A 21,563-nucleotide genomic window follows, 5' to 3' on the forward strand; every position below is an offset into this window, starting at 1 on the left:
ATTTTATTGCGTGTGTGACTCCACCACGGGCTCCTAGGGTTCTGGATATTTAAGCTTTTCCCCCAGCGGTTGAGAAGGCAGCGCTGAGCCCCATTACAGCTGCCTGAGTTTGCACTTGCCGAGGGACTGCTCTTTCTCTTAACCTGCCCCGTGCACCCACCCACGGTCACTCCTGGACACTCCAGTGGGGTCGCTCATTACCCTTCCCCGCCCCTCTAAGGGGGTTATCTCATTCCTGAAGGAGGTCACTCTCTCCTTGAGGGCTCTGTCTCCCCTCAGGTCACTGGTCCTTCCTGACTCTCTTGATAGGGTCATTCGTTTCCGAAGGAGAGGTCAACCCTTCCCCTTAGAGCCCATCCCCTTTGAGGGGGTGGCTCGTTCCACCACGCCCTCTCCGGGCAGTCATTATTCCCCTACCCCTCTCCTGAGGTGGTGTTGGGGGGGGTGGTTGTCACTCGACCCCAAGGAGGTCACCCCTTCCTCTAGGGCCCTAAACCCTCTGAGAAGGCCGCGAGGCAGCACTCGTACCGAGGGGCAGGTCGGCCTTCCGCCCGGCCCCCTCCCCCGAGGGCCAGCGCCGCCTCCTTCCGGGCCCTCCTCACCGCGAACGGTGGCGCCGCGGGCCGGCCCGGCCGCCTGGGCGGGGCTCCGGGGCAGGGACGCGGCGGCGGGTCTGGCGGCCGGGCCCAGAGCGCGGAGCAGGGCGGCCGGAGGCGGCAGCGGAGGCGCGGGTCATGGCGGGCTGCTGCGCGGCGCTGGCCGCCTTCCTGTTCGAGTACGACACGCCGCGCATCGTGCTCATCCGCAGCCGTAAAGTGGGGCTCATGAACCGGGCGGTGCAGCTGCTCATCCTGGCCTACGTCATCGGGTGAGCGCGGCCGCGGGCGCCGACCCCGTGGGGCCCTGGGGACGGGGGGTGACCGACGGCCGGGAAGTCCCCCTCTGGGTCCCGGCCATGCACCTGCTCGTCCCGGCCTAAGTCCTCGGGTGAGCCGCGAGCGCCCTCCAGGTGGGGTCCAGGGGACAGCGACCGGAGGCTAGTGACATATCCCTCCCCCGGACCCTAGCCACCAGGCGGACAGGCTCGGCTCTGTGCCGGGCCCGGGGCCAAGAGGCTGCTGTGATGTTCAGTCTTAAAAGCAAAGCCTGACTACACCTTGATCCTCGCTAATCTTGCTTCTTGTCCTTCTGACTTGCTCCATGATGTCCTTTGGCTGGGGGTGGGAGAACGTTTAGTCTCAGTCTTTGCTCTTCACTTCCCATTCTGATGGTCTGCTGACCGAAACCAAAGTTTGGGATTTACATTTTCTTCCTTTTGGGTCTGTGGCTTCCTGACTTTTCCTTTGAGCACCATATGGTAACCCAAGATAATAGGTCACAGTTTCAAAAATCACTTAAAATTCACTTCCTTCGTTTTGTGGGACGGTTGGGGTTTTTGGTAAAGGTGCCTGCCTTATCCTCATCATTTCCCATGCTGCCTTCTTTATATGCCCTGCCACCATCAGTCCTCACCAAGTGCTTAGTTTTAATTGATGCAGCCATTACAATGGAATAAAACTTGAAAAAAAAAGTGGAAATTAATTTACCAAATGGGCCTGCTTTCAAGACCCACCTGTGGTGTTACGGTGTCTACAGCTGCTGAACTGACAGACGTTATCTGCTCCAATGTTCCTTTTCTTAAAAGGCCTAATGCAGCAATCCCCAAACTGCACATAGAACCATTTGGAAATCTTTTTTAAAATATTTATTGATTGCTACCCTACCCAGATCTTCTGATTCATCTGCTCTAGAGTATGACCAGCTCCCCAAGTAATTCTGATGTGCAGCAAAGTTTAGGAACCAGTGTCCTAGTGTTTCCCAAACCTACCTAAACCGACCTGAAGACTCACTTGAGGGATTGTTTAAACTTAACAGACCCCCACCCCCACCCCTGACCCTGCGGTTAGGCATGGAATCTGTTAACACTGCCCAAGAGAATTCACATGATCTGGCAGGTTTGGCTTCTACCATCTATCAGCGGAGCAGCAGAAGGTGCTGATGGTATTCAATAAAATGGCTTTCCAGGTATGGACTCTACATCAGAACTTGGACTCAATTAAGTTGCATTAAGTACCATCACCACCAACTCCTTGCCCCCCCCCCCAGTGATTATGATGCACCCTTAAATTTTGAGACCCACTTCGAGCTGGTTAAATTCACATTGCTGGGTTGGACCTGAAGCATTTGGAATCTGGAACTCTCATGCAGCTTTTTCCTTTTGGCTTTTGCTGTTCATGGGTATCTGTAAAGTTCTTTGACATCTACTTTAGAGTATCTGTAAAGTTCTAGATTCAGAAAGTATATCTGCACTTGTACAGTGTGGTAGCCACTAGTCACATGTGGCTGTTGAGCACGTGAAGTGTTCCTATGCCAAATCGAGATGTGCTGTCACTGTAAAATGCACACCAAATGTTGAGAACATAGTACCAAAAAAACTTAAATATCACGTTAATACATATTACATAGATAACATGTTAAAATATATTGGATATATTGACTTACATAAAATATATCACTAAAATTAATTTTACCTGCTTCTTTTTACTTTTTAACGTGGCCACTAGAAATGTTGAAATGTGTGGCTCATGTTATGTTTCTGTTGGGCTGTGCAGCTTCCTAGGATTCCTGTGGAATGTCCTCTGTCTTGATTGTGAGGATTTTTTAAGCAGTTAAATGCTTTGCTTTTATCTACCTTGCTGTGATCAAATCTGACTCAGGATCTGAATTAAGGACTTAAAAAAAAACAAAAATTTGTCTCTTAACTTCCTGACTCTGTTCATCTCGGTGTAATTGTGGTCTCTTTTGCTCATAGTGACCTGTTATCCTTCCTCAGAAAAGAGACTGAACACTCATTTCTTAGTTACCTAATTCTGTTATCAGTCCCATGATGAGGTAAGTTATTCACATAATTGGTGTGAAACTACGTGTCTCTGACTCAGCAACTCACTGTCCAGTCGGCTCTCCATGTCTTCGGGCTCTGTATCCACAGAGTCAGTCAACCATGGATTGAAAATATTTTTTCAAGAAAACTCCAGAAAGTAAAGTTTGAATTTTCTGCTTACTGACAACTATTTACATAGCTTTTTTTTGTTGAATTAGGTATTACAGGTAATCCAGAGATGATTTAAAATATAAGAGAGGATGTGCATAGGTTATATACAAATACTACACTGTTTTATATAAGGTACTTGAGCATCCTTGGATTTTGGTATCCGCAGGAATCTTGGAACTCCCAATTTATCCCTTCCCACCCCCTTTACCCCCTTGGTAACCATAAGTTTGTTTACTCTGTCTGTGAGTCTATTTCTGCTTTGTAGATAAGTTCATTGGTATCTTCTTTTTTCTTTGTTTAGATTCCACATATGAGTGATATCATATGGTATTTTTCTTTCTCTTTCTCACTTACTTCACTTAGAGTGATCTCCAGATCCATCCACGTTGCTGCCAATGGCATTATTTTATTCTTTTTTATGGCTGAGTAGTATTTCATTGTATAAATATATCACAGCTTCTCTATCTAGTCATCTGTCAGTGGATATTTAGGGTGCTTCCATGTCTTGGCTATTGTAAATAGTGCTGCTATGAACATTGGGGTGCATGTATCTTTTCAAATTAGAGTTCCCTCCAGATATATGCCCAGGAGTGGGATTGCTGGATCATATGGTAAGTCTATTTTTAGTTTTTTGAGGACTCTCCATGCTGTTTTCCATAATGGCTGCACCAAACTGCATTCCCACCAACAGTGTAGAAGGGTTCCCTTTTCTCCAATAGCCTCTCCAGCATTATTGTTTGTGGACTTTTGAATGATGGCCATTCTGACTGGTGTGAGGTGATAACCTCATTGTAGTTTTGATTTGCATTTCTCTGATAATTAGCGATATGGAGCATTTTTTCATGTGCCTATTGGGCATTTGTATGTCTTCACTGGAGAATTGCTTGTTTAGGTCTTCTGCCCATTTTTGGGTTGGTTTGTTTGTTAAGCTGTACCTAGCATTAATTCAAATTCATGGAATCCTAATGACCTATTATCTTGGGTTACCATATGGTGCTCAAAGGAAAAGATAGGAAGCCACAGACCCAAAAGGAAGAAAATGGAAATGCCAAACTTTGGTTTCAGTCAGCAGCCCATCAGAACGGGAAGTGAAGAGCAAAGACTGAGACGTTTAGGGCAAAGTTCTCCCACCTCCAGCCGAAGGACATCATGCAGCAAGTCAGAAGGACAAGAAGCAGGATTAACCTAATGACAATATAAGAGGCCTGTTTGATTTTGTAGGTGGGTGTTTGTGTGGGAAAAAGGCTACCAGGAAACGGACTCTGTGGTCAGTTCAGTAACCACCAAAGCCAAGGGCGTGACTGTAACCAACACCTCTAAACTTGGATTCCGGATCTGGGATGTGGCTGATTATGTGATTCCACCTCAGGTAAACCTCCCAGTGTGACTGTCTAATGCTCAAGCCACTAGTTAGCTGCTTTCCCTTCAACTTTGCATCCTTGTCTAGTGACTGGCATTTCCAGAGTTCTAACATCACCAATGCCCAGACTGATTGTTTTAGTCCAAGAAAGCAGTGCAGACAGATCTCATTATGGCTTAGGGTCTAACAGGTAATATTAGTTGGCTATGTTTCTTCAGCCCTAAAACATCGCTGGCTTAAAAATAAGAAGCTTTCCATATGGAAAACTCCTTCTGTCTCAGCCCCTGAAAGGTGAAAAAGCAAATGTTTTAAATCTTGGGGGAAATTCCGGTGGAAAGGTCACCTTTCCACATTTTGTATTTCCTTTATTGTAAAGCCACAAGGTAAATCTTTTTTCACAGTGTTAAAACTTTTATCAGCGATTAGAGACCCGAAGCCAAATAAGAAGGAAACAGACAGGCCCAAATAGGATTCCATCAGGAACAAAGGGGAGGGAAGAAATTGTTTGATGCATCATCTTAGTCTCCTGTCTGCTAATCCAGAAAGCTCCAAGTTAAATATTGACTCTCTTTAACCAAATGGCTCCTGTGCTAGGGTGACTGAGGTGGCCAAATGCAGATAAGCTGCCAACTCTTGGCTCAGAGCAAGGACTTCAGAAACTCCTTTTTCTTCAAGTGTGTTCATATTCCCCTTGCCTCCTCAAGGAAAGGACCTCTTGGGGTGCCCAGAGAGAAGCCAGAGCTGATGAGCCATAAAGGTCAAATGGAACAGGGGACTCATAGTTTGCTGGAGGTAGCTGGTCCTGTTGGCATGCCCCGTCTCAACAGAGGGACCTCTGCTTCCCAGGAAGCCTCGGCCTCGTCCCAGCAAGCTCTGGGAATATCACACTCAGTCTGTTCACTAGACCCAGGGAAGGGTACGGCCCCCCGCTTCAGCCCCTCAGTGGAAAGGAACACATAGCAACTTTGCCTTCCTTGTCGGACCGGAGCTGGGGGCTGTGTGAGTACCACAGGGCTCTCTTCGTAAGCTTTCACGGTGGCCTCCTGCTCCTGCAGAGATGGAGCCCAGACATCTGTTTGTACCACACCTACTTGGCTCATCTCCAGGCTGAAATTTCCCTAAACTTAAAATCAATAAGAAATAGGAAACTAAAAATAAACCACACTGACCAGTTCAGGTCTAAGTCAGGAGAGATGTAAATACAAGGCAAGCAGTGTGTCTATACACAGAACACCTGGGAGCATGGCGGGGACCCAGGAGTCAGACCCGGACCTCCTGCCGCATCCTCGTGCCTCCTCTTGTGGCCATTTCCTCCTCTCCCAACATGCTTTGGTCTAGTCCTTTCTCTGTAAGATGCCAGCTAGGGGGAAGGGCAATAGCTCAGTGGTAGAGTGTGTGCTTAGCATGCACAAGGTCTCGGGTTCAATCCCCAGTACCTCCATTAAAAAAAGAAAGAAAGGAAGAAAAGAAACAGGCCGACTATTCCCAGAACTTCCACCGCCTTGTCAGGCCGAGGGGTGGAGATGCCTACAGACCTCTTGGTCCCAGAGTCTCCCTAATGGCTCCCAGTGCTGACTCTGCTCTTGTCAGGATCCTGAAACACTGAGAGCATTTCATTTTAGAGTGCTAGTCTCCAGGGAGGGGGAGGTCCAACTAAAATTTGCAGGGCCTTTGTCTTTTATCCCTCATACTGGGAGGTCATTATCAGCAATTCTTCAGTCTCACCCCCAAGCAAACTGCTCTCCTGAAACTTTTAATCAACCATTTAGCACCTTCATACTTGGGAATAGTCCCTTCTCAAAGGGAAAAGTATCAATTGCTAACCCTGACTGGGTCTTCTCTAAAATGTTTTATGTATTTATTTTAGTTCCTGTTAGGAAAGAAAACCAGCCAAATTTGAGACCTTGGAGGCCTCATGTTTTTGAGCCTGGGGTAATATGGTTGGCAGAGGGTATTCTGAGCACTTATTGGCTCTTTTCCCTCAACATGTCAGAAATTCATGTATCATAATGGTAACCAGTTCAAAATGAAAAATTCGGTGGCATTTAGTACATTCACCAGGTTATGTAACCATCACCCCAGTTTAGTTCCAGAACATTTTCATCAGTCTAAAAGGAAACCCCCCAGTCTTCAAGCAGTCACTCCCTTTTCCGCCTTTCCCCTCACCCCCATGAAACCACTAATCTACTTTCTGTCCCTGGATTTGTCTGTTTTGGACGTTTCATATCAATGGAATCGTTCACACTGTGGTCTTTTATGTCTGGCTTCTTTGACCCAGCATCCTGTTTCTGAGGCTCATCCACATTGTAGCACGTGTCAGTGCTTCACTCCTTTTTATGGCTGAGCCATAGTCCATTACAGGCACAGACCAGAATTTGTTTATCCACTCATCTGTCCATAGACACTGGGTTGTTTCCACCTTTAGGCTATTATAAATGATGTTCTGTGAACACATGTATGCAAGTATTTGTTTGAGTCCCTGTTTTCAGTTAGGTTGTAAACTCTCATAGGAGAGAACAGGAGACCATAAGATTAGTGTTTTTAATAGCTTTCTGCCTGGCATTTGGGAGAAGTGAAAGGCACGGTTCTCATGAAGGAACATCCGACTCTCCTCGTGGCTCTGCCTGGCTCCTCCAAAGGTAACACGCTGTGCTCCTTCCCCTCTGCCCGCTCTGCAGGAGGAAAACTCCCTCTTCATCATGACCAACATGATCTTCACGGTGAACCAGACCCAGGGCCTCTGTCCTGAGGTAGGCAGCTCCTCCAGGAAGAGCCTCGGGCCTCACGGCCCCCTCTCCAAGCCTGTCCTGAAGTGGGTGGGGCCAGGCCACGTGAAACCTGTTTTCACTGGTTCGTCTTTTTCCAGATTCCAGATAAGAAAACTGTGTGTAAATCAGATGCCGACTGTGCCGCTGGCTCTGCAGGCACCCAAAGTAGCGGTACGAGCCCCCGGCCCTGACCCTTCAGTAGACGCTTAGCCTGGGGAGGGCGGTCCCCGACCAGATTGCCTGTCTGTGAGCTCCTCTCATAGGGAAATCTCCAGGATGAAGAAATCCCCCACACTCCCCAGTGAGTGACCCTGGGTGAGCCTCGTGTCCAGAATGGGTCCCAAGACCCACTCAACAGTCACGTCTGTCATCTGCGCCCAGATCCTGCCCTGTACTGTGGCTGTGTGTCACCCGAGCCCTGTTACTGGCAAAGCAGAGATGTGGCTGGGACTCAGGCAACTCTATTCCTCCAATTCGATTTTCTGGATGCTGTCTAAACCCCAGAATTGGAATAGCTTGAGATTGATTGCATAGGATTTTTCATAGGAGGCAAACTTCCACTCTGCCTCACAGAGGCAGAAAGTAGGAGACCCCCGTACACCTGGGTCCCCCTCACCCCTCTAGGAGTCGCAACAGGAAGGTGCGTGCTGTTCAACGAGACGGTGAAGACATGCGAGGTGGCAGCCTGGTGCCCGGTGGAGGACGATGCACAAGTGCCAAAGTGAGTCCTGCCCAAGGGACGGAAGTGACCTGGTCTCGGACCTGAGGGAGGCGGCCGGGGAGTGAAGCCTGAGTGTCACGGCTTTGTGCTCTTGGTGACTTTGTGTAGTCAGGCTTCTCTAGGGTTTCAGCCACAAGGCAGCAACCATCAGGGGCAAGAGGGCCACGGTGTTTGTCGCTCATGATAAGAGTGCAGATGACATACCTACGTTAGGACTCTGTCACTTGCAAGTAACTGACAGGAAACAGTTCTCAGTGCCTTAAGCAGGTGTACACACACACACACACACACACGCAGGCGCACATGCGGCGGGCAGTTTATTGTTCAACTAACCACAGAGATCCGAACATGGCTAGATCTGGGGCTCAAAGGACAGCATCCGAACCTCCATCTGTTGGCTCTGCTTCCCTCTCCGTGTTGGTTCCATTTGCAGGACCCAGGGTGTAGTCCCGGGTCTCCCTGCCCAGCTAGCTGCCCATACAGATTCTAGTCCTGTCCATCTTCACAGCTTCACCATCTCTGTCAGCCCCTCCAGCCCATCACTGCGGCTGGGGATGGATTTTGCTTGTGGGCCTGGGTCACATGCCTTTCCAGCTAGGGGTGGAGTCAGACCACCCACCCAAACGACACAGGCCGGGAGTGGGGGAGGTGTGGCTTCTAGCGGAAATGTGCGATTCTGTTACCAGAAAAAAGGGGAACAGATGCTGGGCAGGAGAATTATTAATGTCTCTTAAAGTGTGTTTTATAAACTAGAGCAGGTTTGAGTGTGGCCTGGAGTGACATTCTTCTCAGGTGCGATCTGCTGTGCTGTGAGTGGGTGGAGTTCAAGCTAACGCTCGTAGAATTGCTCGCCACCCAGGCCTTTCCTGCTCAGAGTTCAGACTCAGGCCTAGATAAGCCCAAGGGAGCGGGTAACCGCGTGAACCTCATCGTGGGTGTACTGCAACAGAAGGAAAGGCTGAGAACCACTGATGTAGAGATCGCTGAGGGCAGCAGCTCAGGCCAGGGAAGGAAATACTCGGCGACAAGGAATCCTAACATTTTAGAGCTGGAGAGAATCTCAATACAGGGGCCAGTGGCCACATGCGGCTCCTGAGCACTTGAAATGCATTTGCTGGATCCAAAATGAGCTTTCAGAGTAAACTACACTCCAGATTCTGAAGACTTACTATTTTTTTTTAAAATGCAGTATCTCATTAATAACATTCTATGTTGTTTACATGTTGGAGTAATATTTTAAGTATATTGGGTTATTATAGAAAAGTTAACTGTACTTGTTTCTTTTTACTTTTTAATGTGGCAACTTGGAAACTTTAAATTACAGTAAGGTTTGTGTCTCGCAGTGTATTTTCACCGGACAGCATGGTTCTAGATCTAATCCAGTGCAGGATGAGTTTTAAGTGCACACAACATACATGAAATAACATTGAGTCCCACGGAGAAAGCCATTCCCATTTCCACTCTTATTCAGCCCCTAGCTGATACCAAGGAGGAAATCCTGGCTTGGATTGTCTTCAGTACCTTTCTGTCCCTTGCTGATTCCATTTCTCACCAAGAGGAAGCCCCAGGTTCTGCACCTTGGGCAGACAAATGTATTAACCACAACTTGTAGTAACATTGTTCTGACTTTGTTATACTTATTAGAATGAAGACCCCTGATTTGTGGCAAACAATATTTTTATGGTCCTGATGGAAAGTTTTATTTCATAATGAATGTCAATAAAAAAGTGAGTTGATCCTGAAGATGGAAAACAACCCAAATGTCCATCAACAGATGGTGGTGAACACATACAATGGAATGTTATTCAGCCATAAAAAGGAATGTGCTCTGGCACGTGCTGCCACGTAGATGATCCCTGAAAATATGATGCTGAGTGAAAGAAGCCAGACACAGAAAAGTCACATACTATCTGATTCCATCCACATGAAATAGCCAGTATAGACAAATCCGTAGACAGAAAGTAGACTGATGGTTCCCCAGGGCTGAGCAGAGGGGAGAATGGACAGTAACTGCTTAATGGGTAAGCAGTTTCCTTAGGAGACGACAAAAATGTTCTGGAACCAGACAGCGGTGATGTACAACACTGCGAATGTGTTGAACACTTTAAAATGGTTAATTCTATGTTCTTTGAATTTCACCTCAATTTTTCTTAAAGATAGGTTAATCTTAATGATGGGTATTGTGTGTGAGGTACACGGAAGTGGGGGAAGGCCATGGTGTAGGGAATGACAGGAAACCCTGATATAATCCATGCTCCTGACACAGGGACGAGGGAACTTGAAGCCCCAAGAGAAATGCCTCGTCAAGGCCTTTGCTTGTCAGCTGTGGCGAGAGGCTCAGCTGTCCTTGTTGTGTGGCCTTTGCACTGGCCTTGCTCCTCTCTCAGGTGGGTGGGAAGGACTGCTGGTGTTGTTCATGACCTCGAAAATTCCACCCGGATCAGGGGAGCCCCCCCCAACAGAGGTCAGCCTCCAGGGCCAGCGTCTCCCATAGAAACCCACCAACGCAGTGGGGTGCCCCTGGGGACAGCTTCAGCCACACTGTCAGGAGGCGCTGCCGTGACGCTCCCGCGAGCAGGTGGTGCGCCAGCAGACACGCACTTTTCCTGTACTTCTAAGCGGTCAGGACCCAGCCTGTAGGTGAATTGACCTTCGCTTTCGCTTGTAAAGCCGGATCTGCTGAGCAGTCCTGGGAACACCTGAGGGAGGTAAGGCCTGAAACCCAGCAGCTGCTGGAGAATGAGTTCTAGTGAGGTCACTAGGCACCACCCCTCATGATGTTAGCTGTTCCTCAGGTTTTTAAATTCTTGCCGCCTCAGGGAAGAGGCCCTGCCCTTCCCTGACAGGAAGAAACCAGAAGCTTCCGTTTACAGTCTCCTCTCTTGACCTAGTGTGCACAAAATGCTGGAAATGTTTCACTTTTTTCTTGACAAAATGACATTGTTAGACACACGTGTTTGTGCTTTTAAAAAACATTACCTAGGTATGTTATAAGTGTGCGTATGTTTGTACTTTTATTAACAACGTGTTACAATTTTTTTCAGACCTGCTTTTTTAAAGGCTGCAGAAAACTTCACTCTTTTGGTCAAGAACAACATCTGGTACCCCAAATTTAACTTCAGCAAGTAAGTGCTGGCCAGCCGGGTGAGTTCACCAGTATCTTGGAGGAACCTGCGGCTCTTCTGTGAGGTTTCCTCGCTCCTATGTTCTGCTTCCTCCCGACTGTAGGAGGAATATTCTTCCCAACATCACCACTGCCCACCTCAAATCATGCATTTATGATGCTGCAACAGATCCCTTCTGCCCCATATTCCGACTTGGCAAAATAGTGGAGGACGCAGGGCACAGCTTCCAGGACATGGCCGTCGAGGTAGGTGCCGGGCCTGCCTTCTCTGACCCGGTCTCTGACACATCTGCTTCCAGAACGGGCTCTGAGGAAAGCTTGCTCCGTCTTTACTCACAACCCACAGGGGGGCATCATGGGCATCCAGATCAAATGGGACTGCAACCTGGACAGAGCCGCCTCCCTCTGCCTGCCCAAGTATTCCTTCCGCCGCCTGGACACCCGGGACGTGGACCACAACGTGTCCCCAGGCTACAACTTCAGGTGGCCGTGAGCTGGGGCCCCGTGTCTCACATGTTGGAGGTGACGGTAGCTGGATCACTCCCCAGTGGGGGCCTCTGTGCCCACCAGAGACCAGCACTCAGGCAGCACCCCTAGGGCGGGGGAAAGGCGTGCGCCAGGGAGAGTGGTCCCAGCAGGGCTCGGGGCCCCCTGGCCTGTGAAAGCCCTCCTTGCCTCCTCCTGCCTCAGAAAACCATTTGCACAGCACCCAAGAGAGGCTGTCTGCTGAACTGGGGCCAGCCCCAGCCAAGGCCTCCGCTCACTCGTTTTGAGGAGTGGATGAGCTCGTGGTCTTCCAGTCCAAGGGCCTCTTGGGCCTGACCCACAGATTGGCTGCTGAATCTCCAGGGTGCAGGGGTTGCAGGTTTTAGCCTCAGTAAAAGCCTTTGCTGGTACCTTCCTGCTGGAGGCTCTGGGTGTTCGTACCCTAGAGCTGCCGTAACACGTGGCCACAAACTGGGTGGCTTGAAATGGCAAGAATCTATTCTCTTAGTTCTGGAGGCTAGAAGCCCAAAATGAATGTGCCAGCCAGCCAGGCTCCTTCCTTGCCTCTTCCAGCTTCTGGTGGCTCCCGACGATCCCTGGTGGTCCTTGGCTTGGAGATGCATGCCCCCAGTCTCTGGCTCTGTCGTCACATGGCCTTCTCTTCCGTGTCTGTGTCTCTGTGTCCTCTCTCTTACGGACACCAGGCATCTCGAATTCAGGGGTCCACCCTAATCCAGCACAGCTTCATCTTAACTAATTACATCTGCAAAGACCCTATTTCCAAGTAAGGTCACGTTCACAGGTTCTGGGTAGACATGAATTTGGGGGACGATATTCAAACCAGTACGGCTAGTAGTCTGATGAGAGGGCCATGGGACCAGGGTCATATTTGCCACTTTCTTGAGGCAGTAAACTCTGTTGCCACATACATTTTCATGTGCCCTTTGTGGTATCTTCCACACTTGCAGCCTCTCTCAGACACAAGCCCCGGGAGGGACCACCTGAGCAGGTCCCCGGTGCTCTTGGGCCGCACTTGTCTCCCTCTAGTGGTGGAATCAAGTGCACGCAGGATCTGCTGTCCTCTTGAACCATCTGGTCTCATGAGAGCAGGACAGATCCTTGCATTTTTCCCTTGGAAGGGAGTCACATTTGCATTGCTCCATCTCTGCAGTTACACAGTTCTCGTAGGAACCACCGTGGAAAACCTCAGGTTTGGATTGGAACCCGAGAACGGAGAGAAGCCAATGGGACCCTCGGGAGGACACCCATCCCCTCTGACCTCTGCCAGCATCGGGCCCCACCCGGGTTCCCAGGCCTGGACCGTGGCATGGAAGTTGAGGGCCAGACAGACCACAGGCCGAGAGCTTAGGCTCCTGGTGGCTGCCCTGTGTAACACAGGCAGCAAGTGGTATCGGTCTCAGGGGCTCTCCTGCCACCATCCCCCTCGTGTTCTCTTTAGGTGGCTTATTGAGCTATAATTCACATACTACACAGTTCCTCCGTGTAAAGTGTTAGAATTCAGTTGTTTTTAGTATATGCACAGAGTTGTGCGACTATTACCACAGTCAATTTTAGTTCTCATCACCTTAGAAAGAAACCCTGGGCCCTCTAGCTGTCATCTCTCTCTCCCCATCTCCCTCAGCCCCTGGTAATCAGTAGTCTGCCTTCTGGGGGTTTGCCTCTTCTGGACTTTCATATGAATGGACTTATACAACATGTGGCCTTCTATAACTGGCTTCTTTCACTTAGCATCATGTTTTTTTTTTTCAAGGTTCATTTGTGTTGTAGCATTTATCACTACTTCATTTTTTTGTAAGGCCATTGTGTGGACATGCCACATTTTGTTTATCCACTCCTCCAATTGATGGATCAATGGCTCTTTAAAAAAAAAATCCTCTGCTGATGCTTGGTCCCCCACTCACAAAGCAGCCCTGGAGATTGCTGCTGGCTGGTCACGTTCTGTTAGTGGCCAGCGTCTCCTCGGGAGAAGCAGAGGGCTCGGCTATGTCAGGAAGGCCTCTCAGAGCAAAAAGTTCCAGTTTGAAGTCACAAAAGGTGAGAGTGACTGCAGAGGGAGGATCTCTTCACATGACCCTTGGCCAGCATTCCCAACCCTCTGCCCTGCGGGCCCTGGCGCCCCCCTCCTCAGCGGGCCAGCCCTCCTGCGCGGCTCACGTTCGCCGGGAGAGGCCCTGAGGTGCTGAGTGTGGTCCGCTCAACAGGCAGAGGGAATCTTATGCCCACGCCACCAGAGCCTCGGGAGTTCCGCCCCGACACCCCTTGCCCCGGGCCTCTGCAGCAAGCAGGTCGGCCGTTGTCTCAGCCGCCCTGTGCCTTTTCCCTCTAACCGGTCTCCTTTCCCAGGTTTGCCAAGTACTACCACGACCCGACCGGCACCGAGCACCGCACACTCACCAAAGCCTACGGCATCCGTTTCGACATCATCGTGTTTGGAAAGGTAGCGGGGCCGCTGGCTGCCTCATTCAGAGCCCACTGGTCCTTCTCTGTGTTGCCCAGAGCGGAGGGGCTTTCTCCCCACCCCCACCCAACTCCTTTTTCTTTTTCTCCCATCATTTGCAGGCCGGGAAATTTGACATCATCCCAACCATGATCAACATTGGCTCCGGCTTGGCGCTCTTAGGGGTGGTGAGTGACTCAGACCTCTCTGGCCACCCCCCGGGGCTGGGGCCCTCCTCAGTGAGTGGTTAGCACGGCGAGCTGACACCCTCCCCTGGCGTCCCAGTTCTTCCTCTTGACCCCAGACTTGTTCCCCTTCCCCATCCCCACCAGCCTCCACCTTTACTTCTCCAAGATCTCGCCCCTAAGGCCTAACCTCCTCCCTGAAAGACCCCAGGCTCCGCGGGAAGGGCGCGCACGGAGTAAGAGGGGCCCAAGCATCCTGGCTCGTTCTTTCTCGCCCTGTGCTGCACTCAGGCAACAGTGCTGTGTGACGTCATAGTCCTCTACTGCATGAAGAAGAGATACTACTATCGGGAGAAGAAATATAAATATGTGGAAGATTACGAGCAGGTAGGCCACCTCCTGAACTCCCAGCAGGCAGGAGGATCCCAGCGCCAAACCTCACCTGCCCCTGGTACCAGTGGTGAGAGCGCCCGATGCATTTCCATGTGCCGTCGGCCCAGGCGGTCCCATGCCTCTCTTGCCATCTGCTCCATCTCTAGACCATCTGTACTGGTATTAACTTCGTACTTTTCTTCAAATGGATGCACTCTTTAACATCTAGCTTCATTTGAATGAGTGGTGTCTTAGGTTAGTTATGATAATGGATACCATGACAACATCTATGTCCACACTCTACTTAAATTCGCCTTGCAGAGCAAGAGGGATTGGGTACCAGGCTGAGACCCCTGTGCCAGGACCGACTCGAGTCTGCTCAATGATGAAGGGCTGTCCAGATGTCCTCGGGAAAGGAGTCTGGTTCTCACCTGTGCCAAATGGTCCAGGACTGCCTGTGGGCAGCACGTGCTGGGTGTACATTTATCCATAAGCATATCAATAAGGTGCATGTTGTTCTTTGCAGAGTCTTGGCAGTGAGACGCACCCGTGATGACCACCCAGCACCTGGGCTCGCCATGGCTGTCATCAGAGCACAGCGAGGAGGAAGAAAAGGCTGCCATGTCACCCCAGAGAAAGTTCCAGATCTGAACTTTCAGTCTCCACAAGTACTGCAGGGATGCCCGATGCTCCCGTATTTTGTGTGCGGGGTCTGCAGAGTAAACCACTCTGCATAGTGGGTCACCTTCCGTCCATGGTGGGGTCACCTCTGCTATTCCTTCAATCTGGGGTCCTTGGGGCAAGCTCTGGCCCAAGGGCAGGGATGCTGCTGTCCCTGCAGGGCTGGAGCCTTCTCCAGGGCTGGCTCTCCTTAGGAGCTCCCATCTGCAGCCCACTGCGAGACAGGACCTGTCTTCGAGGCCCAGCAGCTCTGCTCAAGCACTTTAGAAGGAAAAGCAGGACGCCTGTGTATGCTCGGGGCCCCTCCGCTCGCCGGGGCTGCCCTTCCTCTTCCCCTGACCGGAGACCTCAACCCGCCGTCATGATGCGGAGCTCGTTTACCCTTTGAGAAGAGCAACACTGGGACGATGGAGGACCAAACATTAAAGCAAATGATTTTCTTAATCTCCATCTGTGTGTTTTCACAGCGTGAGCGAGAACTTTCCTTCCTTCCCGTTTGCTTCCACCAGTAGATCCATTTGCTATCCCAGCTCACTGTGCTGAAACAGTCTGCTGATGGAGCTTAGGCATTTTTTTTCCCCTACTTTAACCGTCTCTTAAAGGCCTAGGAATTTTGATCTTCAGTAGTTTGTGTTCTTACGGAGTTTTTTAGCAAGACTTTTTTTCTGTGCTGACTACTTGTGTTACCTGCGCTTACATTTTTACATAAAAGTGTGGTTCTACACTGTAGGGAACATAATTTTAGGTGATATGAAAGTGGCTTTTCCTCCCTCCTCCCCATTTGCTTTCCAGAAGTCTCCAGCCAAAAGTCACACCACCTACACCTACCTTGCCCCCGTCTGAAATGCTAATGAAGCTATTTCAGGCTTAGTCGTCACACCCACTTCATTCTGCATCAGGTGTTCAGGATCTCCCTAAAGAACGAAGCCCGCCCCTCCTTGTCATCAATTCATTTCCAACTACGGAAGGGAACGTTTATTTTAGAGGTGCTCTGCTTCTGCGGGATAAATGACCAACCTTGGCCTTTCTTGCTTTTAGGGGGAAAAATGGGTTTACTGAATCCCTTGGAAAAGCTCTGATTCATGCTACCTTTTTGAAAAAATGCTTGCTTGAACACACAGGGCACATGGAGATGGAATTTTTAGGGATGACTTCTTATCTTGCAGGCTAAGAAGTAATGTTTACTGGAGTGAGGGAGACTTCTTTGGGCCTCCCTTTCTCTAAGGTGGAGCGCTAAGGCCAGGTGGGATGCGGGGTGGGGGTGGGTTGCTGTTTTACTTACCAGGGTCATCCTGCGTTCAGCTACACCGCCGCCTGGTTGGCACTCCTTGGCGCTGCCTTTTCAGCAGGGACCCTTCAACCCTGCATCCATAGATGAGCTTCCAGGAGACTCTGAAACCCCTAAAACTCAAGTGATGCACCGGTATGGATTTCTTCTTGCTTTCGTCAGATTCTCGGTGGGGCCTTTGAATAGGAACACCCGCTCTTGACGCTGAAGGCCAGTATTTCAGTGTTGCATTTTGCAGTGATGGAACAGGAATCTTTCAGACTTCATTTGCTGCCCCTTGATAGCAGATAGCTGAAGTTCAAAGCCAGGAAAACAATGCTGTGGGCTGGATTCACATTTGGAACTCAGGGGCCCCCTCGGCCTGCAGTCTGGAGAAAACAGCAGTTCTAAATCAGACGCCGTGAAAACCGGCAGCCTGCAGGGCCCTGCAGAACACTGAGTTTGCTGACAAATTCAGAGCCCTTTCTGAGCCCCAGTCTACAGACGATGATCCATAAAATGGGGTGAGGTGTCACACAGCATGCCTGCCCAAGGGATGAAGTCAAATGTGTGATTAAAACTCCTCCCGTAGCTGCGCACCCACTTGGGCTCCACCAGAAGAATCTATCTGGCAATGACCTGCCTGCCAGAGCAGTGCTTTGCAAACTTCAGCATACAGGTGAGTCACCTGGGGACCGTGTTTAAATGGAGCCTGGGAATCTGTATTTCACCCACTCCCAGGTGATATGGACACTGCAGGTCCGAGGACCACACTGAGGAGCGAGGTACTAGGACATGCTTAAACTAGGGATTTGCTGAGTCCATCAGCCCTGACTTGGGCATTTGATCTCACTGTCAGCCTAAGGAAGGAAAACAGATTTAAGGACAGATGACCTAGAGAGCACTGACTTAATTAAACCAGACCAACAAAAACATTCCAAAGAGGCCCAGGCTTTGCACCATTCTGCTGTCTGTTTATTTCAAGTTTACAGAGAAGCTTAAACATTCGTGGAAAAACACCAAAGGCTTATTTTTCTCTTAAGTTCATGTACTTTTTAGTGATAAATACACAGTATTTAACTTTGTACACCTGATAAAAGGAAAATGCATAGTAGAAAGGATCAGGAATAAAACAGAAGCATCGGGCATGAAATCAATCACAGAATAGAAAAGTCAGCAGTCCCACGAAACTCGGCCCGTAAAGCTGGAGAGAAAATGGGAACCGACGACCCGGAAACCTTCCCTAGCACCTTGGAAGCGAGTGGAGGTCCTGGTTCTCCCCTGGCAATGTGAGGCTCCCCTTTGGAAGATGGCTGAGAGCGACAGGTCGAGCCTAGGTGTCTAAATGCACTGTTACTTGCCTCACGGGAAAGGCCAGACCAGTGTGGAGATGGCCTCTCCGGCCCCAAGTGCCGACAAGGGGCTAGATAAGGCTTTATGGGGGCCCTGGCCAGGCTGCAGAACAGACGGGGAAGTGGAACAGGGCGGGAGAAAGATGGGTGGGGAACGTGTGCTTCCTCAAGGCCACAGTGTCTTCCACCAAATTGGTCCCACAGATGAGCCGGGAGTGGAAGAAAAATGGATGGGCATCCTTTCTGCTCACCTGGAAAAGCTGCTCATAATAGCTTCTGCTCTTTCCTGACCAAGCTGGCTTTTGAAAAGTCAACGTTCGTGCTCTAAGGATGGAGACAAACCCCAAGAGTCTGGGCTCCAAGTAGCTCTAATGCTTTATGTTACATGCTCTCTCTGTTTATACTTCTCACGGTGGGGCGATTCCTTTCCACAGCCTTCTCTGGTGTTTCTTGGTGGAAAAAAAAAAGTAATGAACACGGGCCTCCCCCAGCCCACCCACCTAAACAACTGGGTGCTGCCTGATCACTAGCATTCCCATATGAAATCTCAGATGGAGAGTTGCGTGCTGGGAGACACGGCACTGCCCCATGCAGCTGTGTAAACACAGGAGGGCTTCTGAAGAGGCTCTGCCTGCTGCCTGCTGCCTGCCCTCCCCGGGCGGGCCCCTCAGCCAGGCCGGAGTCCACACCGACAAGGGGGCACTGAGACTAAGGGCTGGGCAGCTTGAACCATGGCAAGGTGCTTATTGCAAACTAACCAGACCCCACTTGCTCCCAGAAGGGGCAGAGCCCAAAAAGGTAAACAAGCACAGGAGGCAGGAGGAAGTACTAGGTCACAGAAAGCAAGCAAGCAGGCCAGAGGACCCTCCATCAGATGGGTGTTCTTTGCTCTTGGAAACCAGCACTCCCTCATTCGGTACTGCTTATAAGATAGCAAGAAAAGCCTGGCTAAATGACACTCAAGAGCTTACGAAGATGGATGGAAGCCAAGAATGCCCGGGCTCTGTGAATGCGTGGGGCAGGCGGCACGTGGCCTGTCTCTGTCTCTCTGCAAAAAGTCCTCATACCAAGGCTGATCAGACAGAAACTACAGGAAGGCACGTCCTTCTGAGCCCAATTACTGACACTGTCTCCCCCAAGTCAGATTCCACAAAGCACAGCCCCCAAGGCAAAGTCCTTCCGGTTTTCCTCCCTCTTGAACTTCACACTCACCCACGTGCGGCTCTGGAAGAAGTTGCATTTAAACTGCAACCACACCTCTCAATGTTAGTTGGAAGTCAAAAAGGTAAACCTTTTCTTCTGGACTTTCGGCTACCAAAGGGAACTTCCGGTGCCAAGTCCTGGTTCCCTTGGACCCCAAGGACTACTCTATGTTTCAACAATCTCTAAAAGGGTGCCCCAAAGTTATTGTACAGATTCTAACAGAGCTTTGCTGGTAAGGGTGGTTATTTTTACCTTGGTTAAATGAAAGTATCTCCTAACTGGCCATCCAGAAACTGGATAAGTGTTTCACTGACGACAACAATCAGCTAGTATTTAAGAAGAAAACAAAACCTTAGCAGTCTCTAGAATACACAGGTGATAAACAAACTGAGCTGCTAACATACAGGCATAGAGTTCACTGGCTCTAACTCCAATCACATACCTGAAGCCGTGGGCTGTATCTTGGCAGCTCTAAAGGAACTGCTCTGGAGTTCAGACTAGTTAGAGAATTCAAAGTATTTCTTTGTGGTTGTTTACTCTTAAGCCATGTAATGTACATGGAAGTGTAGGATTTCACCCTGAAGTTTTTGTAATTTAACAAGAGATTTACCAGAGCTCCGTCAACTATTTAAGAAAAACTTCAGCATTGAGTGGCCATCATAAAGACACAAACGTGTTCAGTCCTTTAGGGCAAACCTATCCCATCACAACCACCGAATGCCCTTCTGCGGCTGGAAAATCCCCTCTGCAAAGAAGCTATTAAACATCAAGCCCTTTCTGTTTTCCTAACTACAACTCTACTTGTTAAAAAAATTTAAAGTCCTCCTCACAAATAAGTTGCATGGAAGCTCTCTGCAGCTACTGAGGGCTAGCCCTATCCTGACTCCTGGAGTCCACAGTTCTGGAAGGTGCCACAGTTTGGGTTTTGAGGTTTGGGGTTTTGCACGAAGTCACACCCTCTCCTCCTCTCTCTTTCAAATGCAGCAAGTGTGGTCTCAGACCACACCACCAGAGTTTTCTGCTACCTCTTCCCGATTTTCAAACCCCACACACATTCAGTTGGTATACCCGACATGATTCTGAGTTCACAAGGAAGGATTTTTGGCATAAAAACGTTTTAAAAAGCAGTAGTTCCCAAATGCACGTGGCTTTGGGTCTGCAACTCCTCACACCCGCCCATTCAGCCAGCCAGCGGCCAAGGTTGATGTCATGGAGTCGAGTCTTTTTTTTTTTTTTTGTCCCCTTTAAAACGACAAAGAAATCAAACAAATGAAAAGAAAAAACAACCAGAGATGACGGTCAAGGCTCTACACACGTGCTCGGTTTCCGTAAGACATGCTGCTATGGAAACGCAGGGCTCGCGGAGCGCAGCCTGCAGAGGTGAGACGCCGTGCATGCGAGGTCGCGGTCCGGTGCGGGCAGCTACTCCATCGCCTCGTCTGGCCGCAGAAGATGCGTGCGGGAGCGGGAGCGGGAGCTGGGGCCTGGGGCCCTCCAACTCTCCACCCGAGGGCCGCCTTTCACAAGAGCACTTCCTCCTCCCCCACGGGGGCCGGGTCGGGGCCCTGGAGGCTGTCCTGGCTGCCTTGCTTCCTGCTCACCAAACAGAAAACCGAAGTTAAGACCCAGGGTAATGCTGGCCCAGCTCTGAACCGGCGTCTGCAACGTCATATCCTTAACTTCTTTTGGATTCTCTCCCCCCTTTTTCTTGCTTATGTAAAAGTTTCAAAGGAGACTCTGTACCCCTCTGTGAAAGGAAAACCAGCATCAGGTGCCAAACATAGCAAAGAGCTATAAAAATAGATACGAACCTATGGTCCTAACAGCTAAAATCAGGGCACATATGGTAAGCTGTGTGGCCCCACATTGGGGCCTGTTCAGCGAGGGTTTTAGGTACCTCCCCTCCCCACCCCTCCCCTTAGGCTATAAGCTCTTGCACAGCTTGAACTGTAACATTCGTCTTCAGTCCCCAGGTGAACTTCTTAGGGGCAGCGAGCAGGACACCCTGACTTGCCCTGGCACATAGCCAGCCTTTAGAAATGGTTGTCAACAGAACTGCCCCAGCATACACACCCCCCGGGATCCCTCAGATGGAGAGAAGGGTCCTCATCTCGGCTCTGTGTGATCAGAGCAGAAGAGACCAAGCTGGTGGGAAGAAGGGTCCTCCTGCCCCCGAGAAGCCCCCCAGCCAGAGCTGCCCAGGTGGCAGGCATGGGGGAGTGATGGGAGATGCGAGGGGAAGTCCCTGAGGGGAGGCTCAAGCCCTTTGCCATCATCAAGCAAAGACTGCCCCTTATGAGGAAAGCCATCGGGCTTGCCATGCAGGATTAGTATCTACCGTATGCCCCTGGCCAGACGGGGAACTGCCCTTGCACGAGGGAAAGGCCAGTGTGATGTCTGCACATTCCTAGGGAGAAACCCCTCTTTGTTTAAAAATCACACTCATTGGCTTTCATGTTTTTGCCAAAGAATAAGGGGTCAAGTCTCCAAGGAGG

The 21,563-nt window shown here is 50.0% G+C and overlaps 3 protein-coding genes across 13 annotated transcripts in view; 1 reads left to right on the forward strand and 2 right to left on the reverse strand.

Annotated features, from left to right (window-relative positions):
• The window catches only part of IFT81 (intraflagellar transport 81), a 167,663-nt gene extending 166,848 nt beyond the window's left edge, over positions 1-815 (reverse strand). For 5 of the 7 annotated variants that reach the window (XM_072953298.1, XM_072953291.1, XM_072953292.1 and 2 more), the window contains exon 1: positions 529-663. The gene's annotated coding sequence lies outside the window, so the exon portion shown is untranslated. Of the gene's footprint in view, positions 1-528 lie in introns of all 7 variants that reach the window. The other 2 variants (XM_072953294.1, XM_072953296.1) reach the window with 1 other exon arrangement.
• On the forward strand, positions 533-15,690 carry P2RX4 (purinergic receptor P2X 4). Of its 2 annotated transcripts, XM_015239748.3 has the most exons (12): positions 533-868; positions 4,313-4,460; positions 7,130-7,201; positions 7,318-7,390; positions 7,844-7,940; positions 10,985-11,065; positions 11,169-11,310; positions 11,411-11,547; positions 13,915-14,008; positions 14,131-14,196; positions 14,485-14,580; positions 15,092-15,690. In XM_015239748.3, exons 1-12 carry the CDS (start codon positions 735-737, stop codon positions 15,116-15,118), a joined length of 1,167 nt encoding a protein of 388 aa, XP_015095234.1. In that variant the 5' UTR covers positions 533-734; the 3' UTR covers positions 15,119-15,690. The 2 variants fall into 2 exon arrangements, with proteins under 2 accessions (XP_015095234.1, XP_031525964.1); XM_031670104.2 differs by lacking the exon at positions 15,092-15,690 and having other exon boundaries at positions 666-868; positions 14,398-14,526.
• Positions 15,691-17,466: 1,776 nt separating this feature from the next.
• CAMKK2 (calcium/calmodulin dependent protein kinase kinase 2) overlaps positions 17,467-21,563 on the reverse strand; it is a 46,866-nt gene continuing 42,769 nt past the window's right edge. For all 4 annotated transcript variants that reach the window (XM_072953640.1, XM_031670102.2, XM_072953641.1 and 1 more), the window contains one exon: positions 17,467-20,661. In XM_072953640.1, the coding sequence (XP_072809741.1) occupies positions 20,491-20,661 (171 nt within the window). In that variant the 3' untranslated portion in view covers positions 17,467-20,490. The remainder of the gene's footprint in view (positions 20,662-21,563) is intronic.

The sequence above is a fragment of the Vicugna pacos genome, chromosome 32, assembly GCF_048564905.1.
Source record: "Vicugna pacos chromosome 32, VicPac4, whole genome shotgun sequence".
Classification (NCBI taxonomy): domain Eukaryota; kingdom Metazoa; phylum Chordata; class Mammalia; order Artiodactyla; family Camelidae; genus Vicugna; species Vicugna pacos.

Coding starts and splice junctions, on each gene's coding strand:
- P2RX4 (XM_015239748.3), top strand. CDS start 735: ATGGCGGGCTGCTGCGCGGCGCTGGCCGCCTTCCTGTTCGAGTACGAC. Junction 869..4,312: donor ATCCTGGCCTACGTCATCGG/GTGAGCGCGGCC, acceptor TTGATTTTGTAG/GTGGGTGTTTGTGTGGGAAA. Junction 7,391..7,843: donor TGCAGGCACCCAAAGTAGCG/GTACGAGCCCCC, acceptor TCACCCCTCTAG/GAGTCGCAACAGGAAGGTGC.